At 46.6% G+C, this 16,298-nt stretch overlaps 1 protein-coding gene across 1 annotated transcript in view; it reads right to left on the reverse strand.

Moving 5' to 3' along the window:
- Positions 1-222: 222 nt before the first annotated feature.
- Positions 223-16,298, reverse strand: part of LOC119391799 (ras-responsive element-binding protein 1-like) — a 29,056-nt gene continuing 12,980 nt past the window's right edge. Inside the window, exon 2 of the mRNA XM_037659450.2 lies at positions 223-547. Within this exon, the coding sequence (XP_037515378.1) occupies positions 258-547 (290 nt within the window). The 3' untranslated portion in view covers positions 223-257. The remainder of the gene's footprint in view (positions 548-16,298) is intronic.

The following is a 16,298-nucleotide window of genomic DNA, read 5'->3' on the forward strand; positions in this document are numbered from 1 at the left end:
TGATAAAGCATAATGATTCCTATTGCCATAATCGGCGGCATCAACACAGAACCACATCAAGGATCTTTTTTACCACGGTTACTCTATGTGTCTTATGATGTACAGGTGTCCTGTAATTTCGACCGATAAAGCGAACGCACGCGTATATAGAGAGCCCGTCCTGCGCTAAGGGCCCGAGCAACCCTGAAGAAAGCGTTGCGCGCAGCAGGAATCGTCGTACCAACAGTTTATTGAGGTTGAAACGCAACTCCGGAGCTTCATACTCCGTGCACGTTTGCCCTGTGCCTGGCGAGCGCCGGTCTTATCATGTACGAGCGGCGACACCGGTCGCACTTGAGCGGTTTCCCGCGCTCGTGGGTGACGACGTGTCGACGCAGCCACTCCAAGGAGTAGTAGCGGCGGCTGCAAATGTGGCACGCGTGAGGCTTGTCCGTGCCGCTCCAGCCGCCATCTTGTTTCGCCTGGGCATCTGTGGTGGAATCGGCATCGGCAGGAGTGGCCTCCAGTTGCGTCAGTGCGGCCAGTGGCGCTGCCCTGATGCGCATGACTGCAAAGGTTAACGTCCACGTATGCTGTTTTTTTTTTATTTAAGCGTACACCTTGTCAGAGAAGCTGCGTGAAACACTTTCCTTTGGGCCGAGGTTGTATATAGGCAACCTTGCAAGCGATTTGGCAGCAGTGAGCTCGCAAGCGTTCATAAGTGTTCAAGCGCAGTAATTAGCAGGTAAACAGCAATGGTTTAATTATTAACTTTCAGATAACTGATTTATGACACTATTGAAAAATGCCTAATTTTCCACAATAAGTCAGCAAGCCATATTTACAATTGAACGAATTTTTACACCCATAGAGTCAATATACCGACTCTAGAGGAAAAGCTCCCCATAGGGCCCATGCATTGAAATTTTGAAACCTATAATCGCATGGGTTCCGCCATGGTGGAACAAAACGAGCGTTGCCAGATCCTGAGACGCTCGCTAGATTTGACGGTGTAGTAATCAGTTTTAATCTACGAACCTAAGCCAGCTACGCGATATGTAAGGGAACATCTGCTGTGTTTTGATGCGTGAAGCCGTGTGTTAATGTAGCGTTGTCTGTGCAGCTGGCCCAATTGATAACAGTTAACATTTCCACCGGTTCGCGCATGGTTTTTAGTAGGCACGCCCTACCAATAATGCATTACAAATAGAGTTTCTCCGTTCGCTGGCAGAAGGGTCACTCTGCAGATTCGCAGCTCGAAGCAAAGAGCGTAGGCCGTGGTCGAGCGGTGCTTCGACTTGCAATGATGAGACACCTGTATCCACATTCTTTTTCAGCTCATTGCTGCCGTACTTTAGCGCAGACAGCCATGAAGCAGAAAACTGTCGATTGCAGCATGCATCGGCGAATGTGAGTGATCGTCACCCGAAAGCGTCAATCAAAACTAAAGTTACACGGCACACGAAGTTATATCGCCGTTAAAAAGACTAAAAAAAACTTCGGTTGCGCCTCGTTGGTATATAGCTTTCAGTGCTTGTCTAAACAATACCCGCACGTAACATAAAAAAATATCCTCACGTTTTTAATTCTGCAAATGCTTCTTTAGGATTGATATATATGGCGAGTATTGTGAGCGTTGTATATAGCGCTAATTTTGGCGCATCTTTAAAGTAACGTGATGACAACAATGACAACATTCCAAGATGTGAGCGTTTTTGCGGTTAGCGGTCTGGCGGCCCAGCTGCTCCTCTAGAGTCAGTATATTAACTCTATATATGGTTACACCAGTTTCGAGACATTCAATCGCAAAATGTGCGACAGGGTTACCGTTGGACAGGTTTTAAAGAAAGCCAGAACTGAAGCGAAATGTAGCCAAATGTACTCATGTCATTTAAAGGGGCCCTGCAACACTTTTGCAAGTAGTCATGGAATAGCTGCATTAAGGGAGCTTATTTCCTCACGAATCGACCGCTCCAAAAATTTTTAGAATCCGTCCAATACGAGCAGAGTTACAACGATTTGTCGCACGCTGTAATTGCTTTCTCTCTTCTCTCGTCCTGACGAAAGCGCTGGAAGCTAAGCAGGGAGGGGTGGCGCGGGGGAAGAAGGTACGTCACGCGCGCCTCATGACCTTGAGCACTTTTTTTTTCTTCGAACGCGCGGTGTTCTTTCAGTGCAATCGCGCGTGGGCAAGTGGCGGCCGCAGTAACTACCCAGCGCGCCACGTTCAAATCAGCCAATTGCGTGGAACTTGAGTGAATGAAGCAGTGATCTTGAGTAAATAGCATCATGTGTTGAGAGAAGAGGAAGCGATTTTTAGCTGACTTTGAGAATTTATATTAAATCCCGCGCCGCGTGCTGCGCAATGTTTGGCTCGCGCGTTCTCGAGAGCCTCGACTACCGATCGGCAGCGTTATCTGACCATGCTGAAAAAGTGTTGCAGGGCCCCTTTAATCTAAGCGTCAACTTGGTAGCCAAATAGAACAGAAGCGTTATTACGAATACATCTTTTTTTACTATCCAGCAATAAATAATATCATCCTGAATAAGAACAAACATAGCACAAAGAGCACATTTTTTCTCTTACTTGGTCTTCAGGCTACACGTAAGTTGTTAATAAATAACTAAATCTTTATAAGTTCAGTGCATTTGCATATAAGTTGTATTCACGTGACGTCAGGTTGGCGGAAGCGTTAGCGGAAAGTGCGCCGGCTGTGCTGGCAACAGCATGGCCGCCATTTTGGAGGCCGTCCTTCCCGACCGGTGCATTCACCGTCCACTGCGTACAACCTGTATTTCCTGCAAATTACTGTTGTTTTAATTGATTTGGCTAAAAAAATATTAGATTTACCGGTTGTGAAGCTGTTGCAGCCATGGGCGACGAGCATTCGGCTCGCTTGAGCGTGTACGCCGAGAAATTGGACGCCGATGCGAAACAGCGATACACGGAGAAAATAGCGCTAAGCGGTGGCGTTGAACGAGCAAGGAAGCGTCATTCGACATCGCTCGTACCGAAGGTGGAACTTTCAGACATTAAGGAGTACTTGGTACACGCTACCAGTTTTGTCACGCTTGAACAACTGAAAGCCAAGAAATTGTAAGCGTGGGTTTGTCCATGAACCCTCTCTGAAAAGTTACGGCGACTGCGTCGTTGTGCGCCCAAAGGTAAAATAATCTTTAGCGTTGAACTTATATTTCAGCTGTAAGCGCGAAAGGCGAGCTTACCAAACAATTTGATGGTAGCGCGATTCTCTACGAACCTGGTTGAGACAGCGGGGTTAAGAACGCTTACGAAGTAATGCATGTAAAAGCACAGTTACACGAGGTACTTTCGATTGAAGTCGACTGCGAGCGAGACCGACATTTCGACGTGATTGACTCACCCACAGTTTTGATCGATCGCGGTGAAAAGTCGTCTCTAGGTCATTAAATTATTTCACAAGACCGAGGTTACAAGTCACCTGTACTTTGATGCAAGTGTACAAAAACTCGCAGCCAGAAGTTCACTTTAGCGAGAAAAACAAAAGCGTATGCGTCTCATTTTAACTCGCAATGTACCACGCATGTGTAAATATGGACAGTCGACGTTGAGTATTTACTGTATCGTGATTTTCGCAGACGTCTTCGCCAGTGCAGTGCGGCAGACACTGAATGCATTTACTTTGTCATTGCGATTTCTTTTTCGTGTTTCGTTCGCGTCTGATTAAATGGCTTTCCTTTTTTTTATACACAGTTGTCATAATCTGAACTAATCTGGGTTTCCATTTGCTGGTAAACCAAGGCGCTTACCACACAGCCTTTAGAGCCCGGCGAAGACGGCGTCACGACTCTTCGCCGAAACCTCCAGAGTACGGCTACATTGGTCGCGAATAACGTTCGCCAATGAATAAAATTTAGCCTATTTTGCCTTCTCACGTGTGTCACCCTTAGATTTTGTGCGATTGCTGCATCCAAATGCGGCGCAATTAATCGTGATATCGGATGGCGGGCGCAAAAAACGGCTGAGCTTAATATCACGCATAGGCACACAGGGGACACGGCCACAGACATGGCGGCACAGAATACCCGGAAGCAGTGCCTTCCAGGCATGCCGCGCGGGTATGGTGCATGCAGGTGCGTAGGGTTGCTTGGAAGTGAATGCCACCATATAGCTAATGACCGATAGAGGGCCTTAATCAGAATAACTTTGGAACATTCAAGCCAAAAAAAAAAAAAAAAGAAAGCTTGAAGGATACTTGAGCTTGGCCTTCAAGAGTATAGAACGCGATAGCATATATTAATAACCCGGCCGTTCACATCGCCTTGTCAATCGATAGCCAGCCTTCGCTTCTCGGTGGACACATCAATCGTGCCGCAAGGAAAGGAACGTATGTGCGCGTAACATTGGCCGTTTTGAACCATCCTATAATGCCTAATGCAAGTACACTAGTAGAGTTCCTACTACGCCATAATTCTTCCTTTTGTGAATTGGCGAAGTACGCACAACGCGTCCGTAAGGCAACATACGGACCTGCACAGCTGCTCACTTTGATCATCATTGCCAGCTGTAGCTGACATGTAATGATGATTAATTATGCCTGGGCGTTTTGTAATGGGTGGGCCTTTGAACCAGACACTCGTTGCGCAATTCACATGTTTTGACGCCTGCAATTCTATACTGTAAACAATATGTGTAAAACTTGAGACGTCTTTACAGAAAGAGTCTGTGGTCACACAGAAAATGTCTATTATTCGTCGTAAACAGAAATATGTATACCTGAAAAAAGAAAAAAAAAAACAGAGAATTTCTGCCTTTAAAGTCGGCGCTTTGCAGACGATTGATCACGTGTCTCTTAGTAACTGAAAAACAACTATAAAAAATACACTCCACCAAGTAATAAATTGCTTATATTTTAGGAAGCAAGCCAACGGTAGCAATTAATTTTGTTTCAAGTGATATGCGTATTTGTACATGTTGCGGTCCTTGCTTTCGGCGCGCTTCAATGCACAGATTCAAATTTCATGCTGCATAGACGTCAGACTCTGGAGTGGATGGATGGATGCTATGAGCGTCCCCTTTATAACGGGGCGGTGACATGTCTGCCACCAGGCTCGAAGGATAAAAAAAAAAAAAAAAAAGGAAAAAAAAAACTTCCTTGTTTCATGTTGTCCTAATGCCTTATCTACATTGATTAAATCTATGTTATTATAACAAAAAATATAAATTCACAGTCCATCTCTCTGCCTCTTAAGGCAGAATAACCTTTTTTCCCCCAATTATTTATTTTTGTACTTTATCTCTACTTTTCTGCCACCAATACTCTAACCGTCTCTTACTTATTTCTATCGCGGGCGTGTTCAGCTTTCCATTGTTGTCCCTAAAACCCAAGGCTTCATGTAGACTCGTGCCCACACGTATACCTGGGTGAATATCGCCACATTCAATCAGTACATGTTCCATCGTTTCCTTAGTTCCCCCGCAGCATGTACATTGTTCTTCTTCGTTACTGAATCTCGCTTTATAACTACGCGTTCTCAGGCAGCCCGACCTTGCTTCAAACAGTAAAGCGCTTCCCCTTGAATTATCATAAACCTTTCCCTCCTTATTTCGTTTTTTCCTTTTCGGTAGTTACTCAGAGCCGGCTTCTTTTCCATCGCTGTCATCCAATAAGTCTTCTCCGCCTCTCTGACCTTCCGCTTAATGCTCCTTGTTGCCATATCGCCCGCACTGCCAGCCGTATATTTACTGGTGAGCCTCCTAGTTCTTTTTCTCCACTGCGTGTCAACGCTTTTTCTATACAAATACCTGAAAACCTTCTCTGCCCATCTACTCTTCTTCATTTTCCTCAGCCTCTCTTCGAATCTCATTTTGCTCTGCGCTTCCCTCACTTCAAAGCCTGTCCATCCCATATCACCCTTCACCGCCTCATTTGTCGTCTTCCCGTGAGCGCCCAAGGCGAGGCGGCCCACCGTCCTTTGATTTACATCCATTCCTGATTGCACCTCTGACTTCATGCACACCACTGAGTTCCCAAATGTAAGCCCCGGAACCATCACACCCTTCCACAGCCCTCGAAGCACCTCGTACCTATTGTATCCCCATAAAGCTCTGTGCTTCATAATTGCAGCATTCCTCTTTCCCTTTGCTACCGATGCTTTCTCTTGTACCTCCATATATCTATCCCCCTCATTTACCCATATTCCGAGGTACTTGTACTCGCTTACCCTCGGTATTTTTTGGCTCTGTATTAAGACCGTATGGTCTCCGTGATCATTGAATATCATCAATCCACATTTTGTTGCACTAAATCCTAGTCCTAGAGCCTCACACTCCCTTCCGCATATATCTGCCAGTCGCTGTATATCATCTTGACTGTCCGCAAATAAGACAATATCATCAGCATAAAATAGACCTGGAAGCTTCTGCTCAACCATCGCTCCGACCTGTTTGTGTGACAAATTAAATCCAATGTTGCTACCTTCTAGCGCTTTTTCCATCCTCGCCATGTACAGCATGAATAACAGCGGGGACAAAGGGCATCCCTGTCTCAGCCCCTTGCTAATTTCAACGCTGTCCTTGCTACTTATTCCTTCCCATTCTATACAAACTGTATTTTCTCGGTATATTTCCCTCAAAAGCTGTATACAGTCGTCACCTATGCCCACTTCTTTCAGTATATCCCACAAAATTTCCTGATTAACGTTGTCATACGCCCCGGTAATATCTAGATAAGCTACGTATAAGGGCCTGTTTTCTATTTTCGATATTTCTATACACTGGGTAAGAACAAACAGATTATCGTCTAACCGCCTGTCGATTCGAAATCCATTCTGAAGTTCTCCCAAAATATCATTTTGTTCTACCCACGCTTCTATTTTTAATTTTACTGCCTGCATCGCCAACCTGTATAGCACCGATGTAATTGTTAGGGGTCTATACGAGCGAATGTTATCTTTTTCTCCCTTGCCTTTATAGATTAAGTTCATTCTACTTTTTCGCCAACTGTCTGGTATTTCCCTCTCCTGTAAGCACTTTTTCTATGGCTTTCAGCAGTGCTTCTTTAGTGTTATGTCCGAGTTCGTTAATGAAGCTGACGGGAACCCCATCTAAGCCCGGAGTAGTGCGCTTAGGAATTTTTCCTTCGGCCTTCTTCCAATTGAAATTCTCTAGTACTACATCTTCGTCGGTTGCTCTCCTTTGCGTACTTTTACTCACCGGGGGAATCCCCTGGGGGACCTTTTTAAACGAATCGGCTGTTATCTTTCGAATGTAACCTAGCGCTTCATATCCTTCGAATTTATTTCCTCCTTCATCTACCATATGTTGTTGCATTGTGACAGACTTCCTACCCAGCGCTTTTAGGTGGCTCCAAAATATCCTAGGCGCGGCCTTCTTCTTTTCGCGAATCTCTGTCATCCAGCGTTCACTTTCACCTTTAATTTTTGCCTCGACTAATTTCTGCACAATGGATTTTTGCTCTAAATATATTTCCCATATTTGGTTAACTTCGTCCTGTGGCCGCTTCTCCTTTTTTGCCTGTCTGTGCTCCCGTGATGCCTGACGTCGCATCTCGATCGCTTCCCGGATTTCCTTGTTCCACCAACTTTTTGGCTTTTTCTTTCCTTTCCAACAAATAGTTTTCTTCTCTATTTCCATTTCTTTCGTGATTACATGTAGCAGCTCACTATACTTCCAGTCTTTGCCTGGTAGTTCGTCTACTTTTTCCTCGACTCTTGCGGCTATATTTGTTATTTGTTTGTCATTTAGATACGAGCTGCCAAACTTTGATTCTATGTTCTTATTTTCAGTTTTATATCCCACACATCCAAGATGTGTGGCGCCACCTGTCGGAGAAGTATTGAGTAGTGCATAGACCGACTCTCTCGCATAGTTTGCTATGGGACCAGGTGCAACTAGCGAGTGCGAAACAACGATTGAGCTTAATATCGCGTGTGTTTGCGCATTTAGCACTCAGAACGAGAGCTGTGAATTGCTCTCCGCTAGTCGGACGCGCCACCGAACCGTCGTGAAGTGCTTGCTGGATAATTCGCCTGAACGACGGCGAAAACAGCAGCAGACGAGAGCCCTCCGCACGCTACGAAGAAACTCCGCAAAAGACGCACTGTTGCGTTGTGAATTGCCACGGACTTAAAAGACTGAATAACAACGTTCAGTTTTACCGATTTCCATAGTTGTCGTACGAAGAAGAAAGGCGAGAGCGCTGGATACGGGCCGTTGCGAGCGTGTTCGGTAAGCGAAGTACCCGCGTTCTCCACAGCCGTGGCATGAATGTGTGGCTCTGCTGTTGTTTTGCGTAGCCCTGATGCAAAACCGTGGTAACCTTGACTATGAAGCTCAGCAGAGGCTCTGACCGCGGTGCTTGTCGTGTAACACGAAGTGAGCAGCTAGAGGCAGACTGGAGACGCGCGATACGCACACTGCGACGAGTTGGTCGTCACAACACAGCATCGCAGACGTATGTACGTTTTGAAGGCTCAGAGTTCTGGTTCTAACTAGCTAACACCACGTGCGTCATACAAGTAAATCGCAGAATGTTGGTCGTGACCCCCTTCAGGTTTGTTTCGCCCGTGTCCTCCGAGGTTGCCGTAGCTATCTCGGAGGCCACGGTTTTGCCTTTGGTTGTACCCCGCGAAAGTGGACACGCACGTATCCCCATTTGCAGTACATACAAATGGAAGACGACCATCAAGAGACCATTTGAGGATGCGTAATAAAACACTCCAATGCACAGGAAGCGAGAGATAAATTAAGGGAGAATGCAACTGAAAAGGCGAAAATCGCCGGGGCCATTCGCCCCTGATGAACCGAGTTTTGTACCACCGATCGTAAGATGCATAGCTAAGTAAATTGATCGTGTATGTAGGTACTTTATCGCTGTGGCATACGTATATACCCGATTTTAACGCATTTAGGCTCTAGAGAACGGATGTCGGAGGGCTTGCCTCGAACTCGTTGTCGTGTGATGCTCGCTTGTACTTGCGAGTTGCAGCGCGCGGGAATAACTAAAACTTATTTTGTTGTACTCGCAGCTCGCTTTGATCAGCTTCCTTTGTTTCTGAAGCGTGGATTGGCGGAAGAAGCTTTCCAGGTCCTTGATTTTCAGGAAACCGCGCCTCGACACCAACGAAAGAGGAGGGTTATATTGCGGCCTATGCACATTCCCTTGCGGGCGGCTCTCTTTGCACTACCCAGTTAGGGCCAGGGCTACGATGAGGGCGCTGGTGGCGGTGTTTTTCGCAGCGCCGCCTGGGCAGAGTCTGACGTCTATAGGCCTAGTTCATTCTTTGTGCACTGGACCGACTGACGCTCCTCGTTGTTTGCTCGTCGATGGTCGGCTGTGATTGAACCACTGCGCTTTGTCAGAGTTCGTCCATTAGGCGAGTGAGAGTTTCCTTACTGCTTTTGTGTGGTTACTGAACTCTATTCTGTATTATTGAAGCGCTATTACGTGATTATGTTGTTGCTATAGCGCTCGATGACAGCGGCTCGTGTAGCCATACACAGCTAGCAACGTTTTTTGAACCAATGGTTCTAGAAACGTTGGTTGCTGGTGCACGTCGTATTTCAGGGGCGTACAGCCAGACATTTTTTTCGGGGGGGGGGGGGTGGGGGGGGGTTCAACCGTACTTTATGTGTGTTTGTGCGTGCGTTTGTATGTGTGCCTCCATATATATATCCGCAAGCAAAATTGAAAATTTTCGAGGAGGGGGTTGAACCCCCCCCCCCCCCCCCCCCCGAAAATTTTCAAATGGCTACGCCCCTGTGTATTTAGCTGTGCTGCTGCGCTCAGCCGTGCGCGGCGGGTGGTGTAAATATTGGCAGGAGGTGTAAGCAGAGCAATACTGCCATTTGAAATGTGTCAAGCGGCTGCCGCAGTCTGCGCCGTGTGCTTCGTTGTTACCGCGCAGAGCGTACTATCGCGCACGCCCAGTTCAGGCGTTGAGTGCGCGAGATTGCGTCACACTGCAATGTGTTCGTCCGTTGTCTTATCTGTATAAGGAGCTAGTTTAGGCGCACCGAAGCAGGTGCTCCTCTAATGTTGCCATCAAAGAATGTGTTCGTGTCATGTGGCGTTGCGGAATGAGTCCCATTTATGCGGATCGCGTGCGTCCTTAGATTGCTATGATGCGTGACTTTTTATTTTGCTTTGTCAGCGTAATCGCCTCCTCGTTATATAGGGCCCTATATAGTCCAGCGCAGCGTTCGCCTCAGCCAGCGTCAGCAGAAGTTGGCGACGCCAGCAGTGGCGTAAATCCAGAAAAATCACAAAGGGGGACACACATCAGGTCATGGCGGCCATTTTGTTTCTATACATAAGGGTTGTATTTTTATTAACATAAGAATTAAACCATGCTTTGAAATAAAACTTAAAGAACGAGCACGGGGTCCCAGCTCGAGCAATTACATTGTTCTATACATTATTTGAACCGGTCGAGCGGCTTTTGCGATTTTTATAGTCTGGCAGAACTGAGGGGTATTCAACAAAGGTACACACTAAAAAATAATCAGCGTTTACAAAAAGTTGAATGCGCTATACAGTGAAACCTCGGTCATGCCACCAAAAATATTCGTATCATCCGAATTCGTATCACGAGAAAGTATGGAAAATTGGCATACGACAAAAGAAAGCTGGCGTGCATTTTCATTTATTGTTTTTCAGGGCAGCAGCAACGTCAGGACGAACCCTGAATGATTGTCACGTAAGTTTTTAGATGATGGAAATCATACCAGCACTCGCAAATATACGGCCCGTACGCGCGTATTTAATTAATGAACCATGTGCGTTGTGACCCGCCACAGCAGTTGCCCCTTCCAAATTTTAGTATGCTTTTTTGCATGACACCACCGTACTGCAGCGAAAGTGACAAAAGAAGCGCTTTGACGCGATGGATCAAGGCCACAAAATTACAGAACCATGGTCCTGTGTTGTGATTTTCTTATTGTGGAGGTGTTGGGGATATTTTTGGGAGATTTACGGCCGGGCCCGCACAAGTGCGACCTCAACGGTCGCGCATGTTGACGTTGTGAGATCTGACTCCTTCGTCAAGACCGTCCTCGCCTTCTTTCGGTCCTCGTCCACCTTTCATAGGATGTCTGATGCACGAGGCAGGCACGCGTAAACACAGTACGACAGCAGCCCGGATCGACGCGTTAGGAAAAAAAAAAGCATAACGCTCAAGTCCTCTGCAAGCTAAACGCGAAGGCACACGGAGGCACATAAGCGCCTCAAAGATTCGCGCACACAACCTCGGAGGCCGTGACGAGTCTCCGAAAGTTTATTCCGACCTTAAGAAAAGTGTTTTTCTTACTCCGTGATTCTGACGATTTGGCGGTGCGGCGCGCATGCCCACGCTTCCGTTCCCGCGCTCGCACGTGCTTGGCGCGTCTTCCGCGACAGCGCGGACAGCACTTCTTCATACCTGGGCGGTAGCGTACGTTCGTATCAAACGGGTGAAAATCGGTTCGCAACAACCATACTCCATTACACTGCAGGCCAATGGGCCTTAGCCGGGACCAACGAAAAATTCGTATCATTTCGAAATTCGTATGAGCTGTGATCGTATCACCGAGGTTTCACTGTACTTAACTGTCAAGTAATTCAAGTATACGATGTTCTAAAGCTAAATCTCAAGGGGTGTCACCCCCCAGCCTAAACACAAGGGGGGTCAGGACCCCCCTGACCCCCCCATGATTTACGCCTATGGACGCCAGGTTCGTTGGTTCGTCACGTTACGTTGACGCAAAAACCGAGCACTCATTATACTCCCACTTGCTGGGACGGTCGATTAAAATTTTTAATCGTTTATTCGTTCGTCGATTTAGCCTTTGATCGATTAATTGCTTTCGATGTGATGTTTAATCGATTAATCGACATTTTTGATGGGATATGTCATTGTTTGCTTATATCCCATCATCAAAAAGGATATCTCATTGTTTGGGAGGCACTGTTTGTGTCACACAAACAGTGCCTCTCTATGGTCGAGATCAAGTTGATCTCGACCATAGAGGCTATGTCTCGACCTAAGTCTTTCTATCAGACGCACACGAGATCACATGTGCGCATTTGCGCCTTCGTGTTTCGCCCAATGGATACAGGGGGCCCGTCGTTTTTGGGTGACGTCACGGATTGCAGTGTCTGTTGCCATCATCCATGGACGATTCGGCAGCACGTCGTATTTCCTGGAAGCCTGCCAGCTCGAGAGCCCCGAAATCGGAGGCGTTTTCGGCGACCGCACTGGTCGAAAAGACGCACCGGAAACATGCATGCGTGGCCGAGGGTGAGGAAATCCCGTGAAAGGCAAAGCAGACACGAGGAGGCATCTTTTCTCCGTTTGTCCGTTAGATATTGTGGATGCCCTCGATAATACTATAGACTTACGTGATCTCTTCCTTGAGGTCAAGTTGGTACCATGCGAGATTGCAGAGCAACATACTGGCCTCAAACAGACCATCGGTACAGGCATCTGCGGGATTAGAGCGACATGAGTTTTTGCCTCCCGGTTAGAACGAACGGCAATTGCGCCAGTGTACTCCACCAAGTTTCACCTCGTCATTTCCTTAACTCGGCGCTAAGCGCTCATCTTCAATAGTGCGTACAGGCGGAACTGTAATGATGATAATTATTACTATCTGGTGTTTTACGTCCCAAAACCACGATATGGTTATGAGACGCCTAATGGAGGGCTCCGGAAACTGCGACCACCTGGTGTTCCTAAACGTGCACCTGAACAGAAAAGATAACTTGCCGCCGGCAGGGTTATCTTTTCGTCCACTTTACTTTCTTCACATTTATATCCTAATTACTACAAATAACATCCCCTATACTTTCCTTGGGATTGTCAGTTAGTTCTCATTAATTGTGTGTCTAACAAAGAAAAACGAGCCCTCAAAAGTCATAATCTTGCGTTTATATATATATATATATATATATATATATAATATATATATATATATATATATATATATATATATATATATATATATATATATATATATATATATATATATATATATATATATATATATATATATATAGGGATCACTGCTTTTTGTCACCATCATCATACTTCATCACTATTTTTCCCCCGTTGCATTTTCCACAGCACAGTGTGGCAGGCCGGCGCGTACTAGCCCAGGCCACCCCCTCTGCCTTCTAATATATTTTATCTCTTTCATTCATTGGTAAACAATAATCTTTTATTTGCTAAGGAGTAAAATATAACGGAATATGAAGCAGAAATGAAATAAACAACGCATATTACAATGTGGCCCTTCTTGGACCACTGTATTGTGCAGTTAAACTAGAAAAAACAAAAACAAATAAGACCTGAGAGTTAAATAATAATAATAATAATATATGGGGTTATACGTCCCAAAAGCACGATATGATTATGAGGGACGCTGAAATGGAGGGCTCCGGAAAATTTGACCATCTGGTGTTCTTTAACGTGCATGCACTGACGTCGCACAGTACACGGGCCTTTACCATTTCGCCTCCATCGAAATGCGACTGCCGCGGCCGGGTTCGAACCCGCGACCTTCGGGTCAGCAGCCGAGCGCCATAACCACTGATCCAGCATGGCGGACCTGAGAGTTAAATAAAGTACCCTAAAAAGTTGCCATCGACACTGCAGGCGAAGTGAATCGCTAGTTTGTCAAAGGCAAGGAGAGCTGAGTTTGTGCGGTCAAACACTATGAAACAGCGCGGAGCCGAAAACGAACACAAACAAATTAAGCAACTAGACGATGCGTTAGCACGTCTGAAATCTACAGAAAACAACAAACTTCGCTGTTGAGCGTTGACGCACCGCCTTGCTGCTTTCATTCACATAGCGCTGAAAACACAGGGACAAAGGAAGAGGTCGTGCGAAGAGGACAGACTTTTTGAACCAATATGAATTAACCACAGTCCAACATTTTGAAACATAAAAATCGCTTATGTAATTGAAGAGCGACCTGATTTTCAAGATAAATTACACAAACGATCGTAGCAGTGTATCGAGATACCGATAACTTATCTGAAGAGGCGGATTCGTGCCTTCGGGAACGGGGTCTTCAACATTGCAATTTCGCTCATGGCCATTTTTCTTTGGAGGATGACTCTGGCACATTAATAAAGTGGGCGAGAAGCAGGCGATATCTAAAGAGTTTCTGCCACTGGCTTCGAGTAATGCTTACCACCTGTATCACACATGGCAGTCGTCGTTTATCAATCTTCTGTGAACAACGTTCACACCGTGCTCATCTTGCGATTGCTCGCCATTATGACATGACAAAGGGAACAGTATACACACCAAAATGTAATAATAGCGCAATATAGCAAGCAAGCATCACGTGCACTTTGCCGACAGTTAACCAGCACGCGATATAAGGGGCGTGAGAGGAGGTGAATGCAGTAGGCTGTGAGCGATGAGAAGCGGTCAAGTGCATCTCTGCCTCATCGGGGTAGGACCGCCTCCTTCCAGGGGCTGGAAGCCTTAGGGCAGGGCTTGGAGGTGGACGCCGTAGGCGACGGAGACCAGGGCGAGTTCATTTCTGCCTCTATGGGTAGGGCCGCCGCCGGCTTTGGCTCGTTAGCGTACAAATATGAGCGTAAAAGAGTAGGTGCGCTCGACTTCTGCGTCTCGGCATCGCTCGCCTCGCACTCATGCGCACCGGCCAAAGGGTGGTGTTGGGGGGGGGGGGTCATAATCGATTAATCGAAGACTTTCAATCGATTAATTCGATTAATTGAAATGTGGAAATCGATGACGATTAATCGAATAACAGTGCTTCTTTAATCGATTCATCAATTAATTGTTCATCGATTTTACCATCCCTACCACTTGCACTCCGCGCCGGCCGCGCTACCAATACTCGGAAAGACTGCCGCTCTGGCATGCGCTCTGGCGTCCCAAGTAATGACGTAATCGCCACCATCTTATTTAGTTCGGCGGCAATTTGAGAGGGCAATAAGTGAAGGCGGAATATAGGGTCGATGGAGATTCAAAATTGAAGCAGCCAATGGCAGCCTGCCGGGCCCACCTGCGTGCCGACAAAGCAGCGCGCCCTGCGCCGCCCGCGCGCCGCGACGTTAGTTTTGAATTCCTCGGAAGTTCCGTTGTAGCATGAAGCGAGGGTTGAGCGCGGGCACCAGGCTGGCCGTGTAGGCAGGCCATCCTTGGGGGACACCTGCAAGTCTCCCGTTGAGGTTGGCGGTCAATGTTCGTTCTTGAGACTTCTCGGAGTTGGCGTTATGGAGCCACCCTAGTTATGGTCGTTAAGCTGGTTAAGCACGTGCGTCTGCTCTCAACGAGCCAGTTGTGCTCATCTCGCTCGTCTCCCCGCATCGCGATTTCGCGCTCCGCACACTACTCATGTGTTGTTCAATGGTGCGAAAACCATTCCAGGGCGAGCGGCGGAAGGTATTACCGCGTCCCAAAAGACAACAGTTGAGCGTGCAGTTTCAACCTTTTCTTTTCATTTGTGCCAATTGCTGTGCGCAGCCACACATTTTGTAGTGAATGAGCAGTCAATATATGTAAACCTGGCTTAAGAAGAGCACGATATTGCAGTAACTGTAGAAAACAGCGCTAAAAGACGGGACAAAGAGAGGACACAAACCACGGCGCTGTGTCGGCAGTCTGAGACGCCAGTCGCAAGTCTTCCAGAAACCTCTTCTGGGCACTGTTTTCTACAGTTAATCATGAACCAACCAGCCCAAATGCGTACCGATATTGCAGTAATATCGATCATTAATACCGAGAAGCACCGGACATACCAGCACCTGAAACACGCACATAGTTTCAATTTTGCGTATCAGATGTACCGAGTGCTTGGATGTGTGTTTTTAGTGTCTCATGCTATTCACTTTTCATCGTTTAAAAACGCGTTTCTGAGACACTGGGTAGATGCACAACTTTTACATTGTACTGCGCCGAGACGACGAAACGCGTTAATTTTTTGCATTATCCGATTGCGCTGTTTCGTTTGAATTTGTGGTTTTGAATTGCTTTTCTGCAGGATGGAAGAGTTCTTGCGCTTCGCGAGGAGGCCAGAACTGATCGATTTGCCCAGGGAAAAGATTAACAGCTACAGAATCTCTTCGGCGCATTTCAAACACGGCGACTTCATGGACCCGGCCAGAACAAGACTTGCGTGGTCAGTCGTGCCGTCCGTGGAGGTGCGAGCTAAAACGCCTGAATTAGAAGGTAAGCGAGACTGCCTGGTTGAAACTTTATTTTAGACTATGCGAGCCTTAGCTGCCGTTGCAAAATATATAGCACAGCTTTCTCTATGTCGTAAAAAGGGTCGATATGAATAACTCGACGAAGCTGAG

Source organism: Rhipicephalus sanguineus, chromosome 1 (assembly GCF_013339695.2).
Source record: "Rhipicephalus sanguineus isolate Rsan-2018 chromosome 1, BIME_Rsan_1.4, whole genome shotgun sequence".
Classification (NCBI taxonomy): domain Eukaryota; kingdom Metazoa; phylum Arthropoda; class Arachnida; order Ixodida; family Ixodidae; genus Rhipicephalus; species Rhipicephalus sanguineus.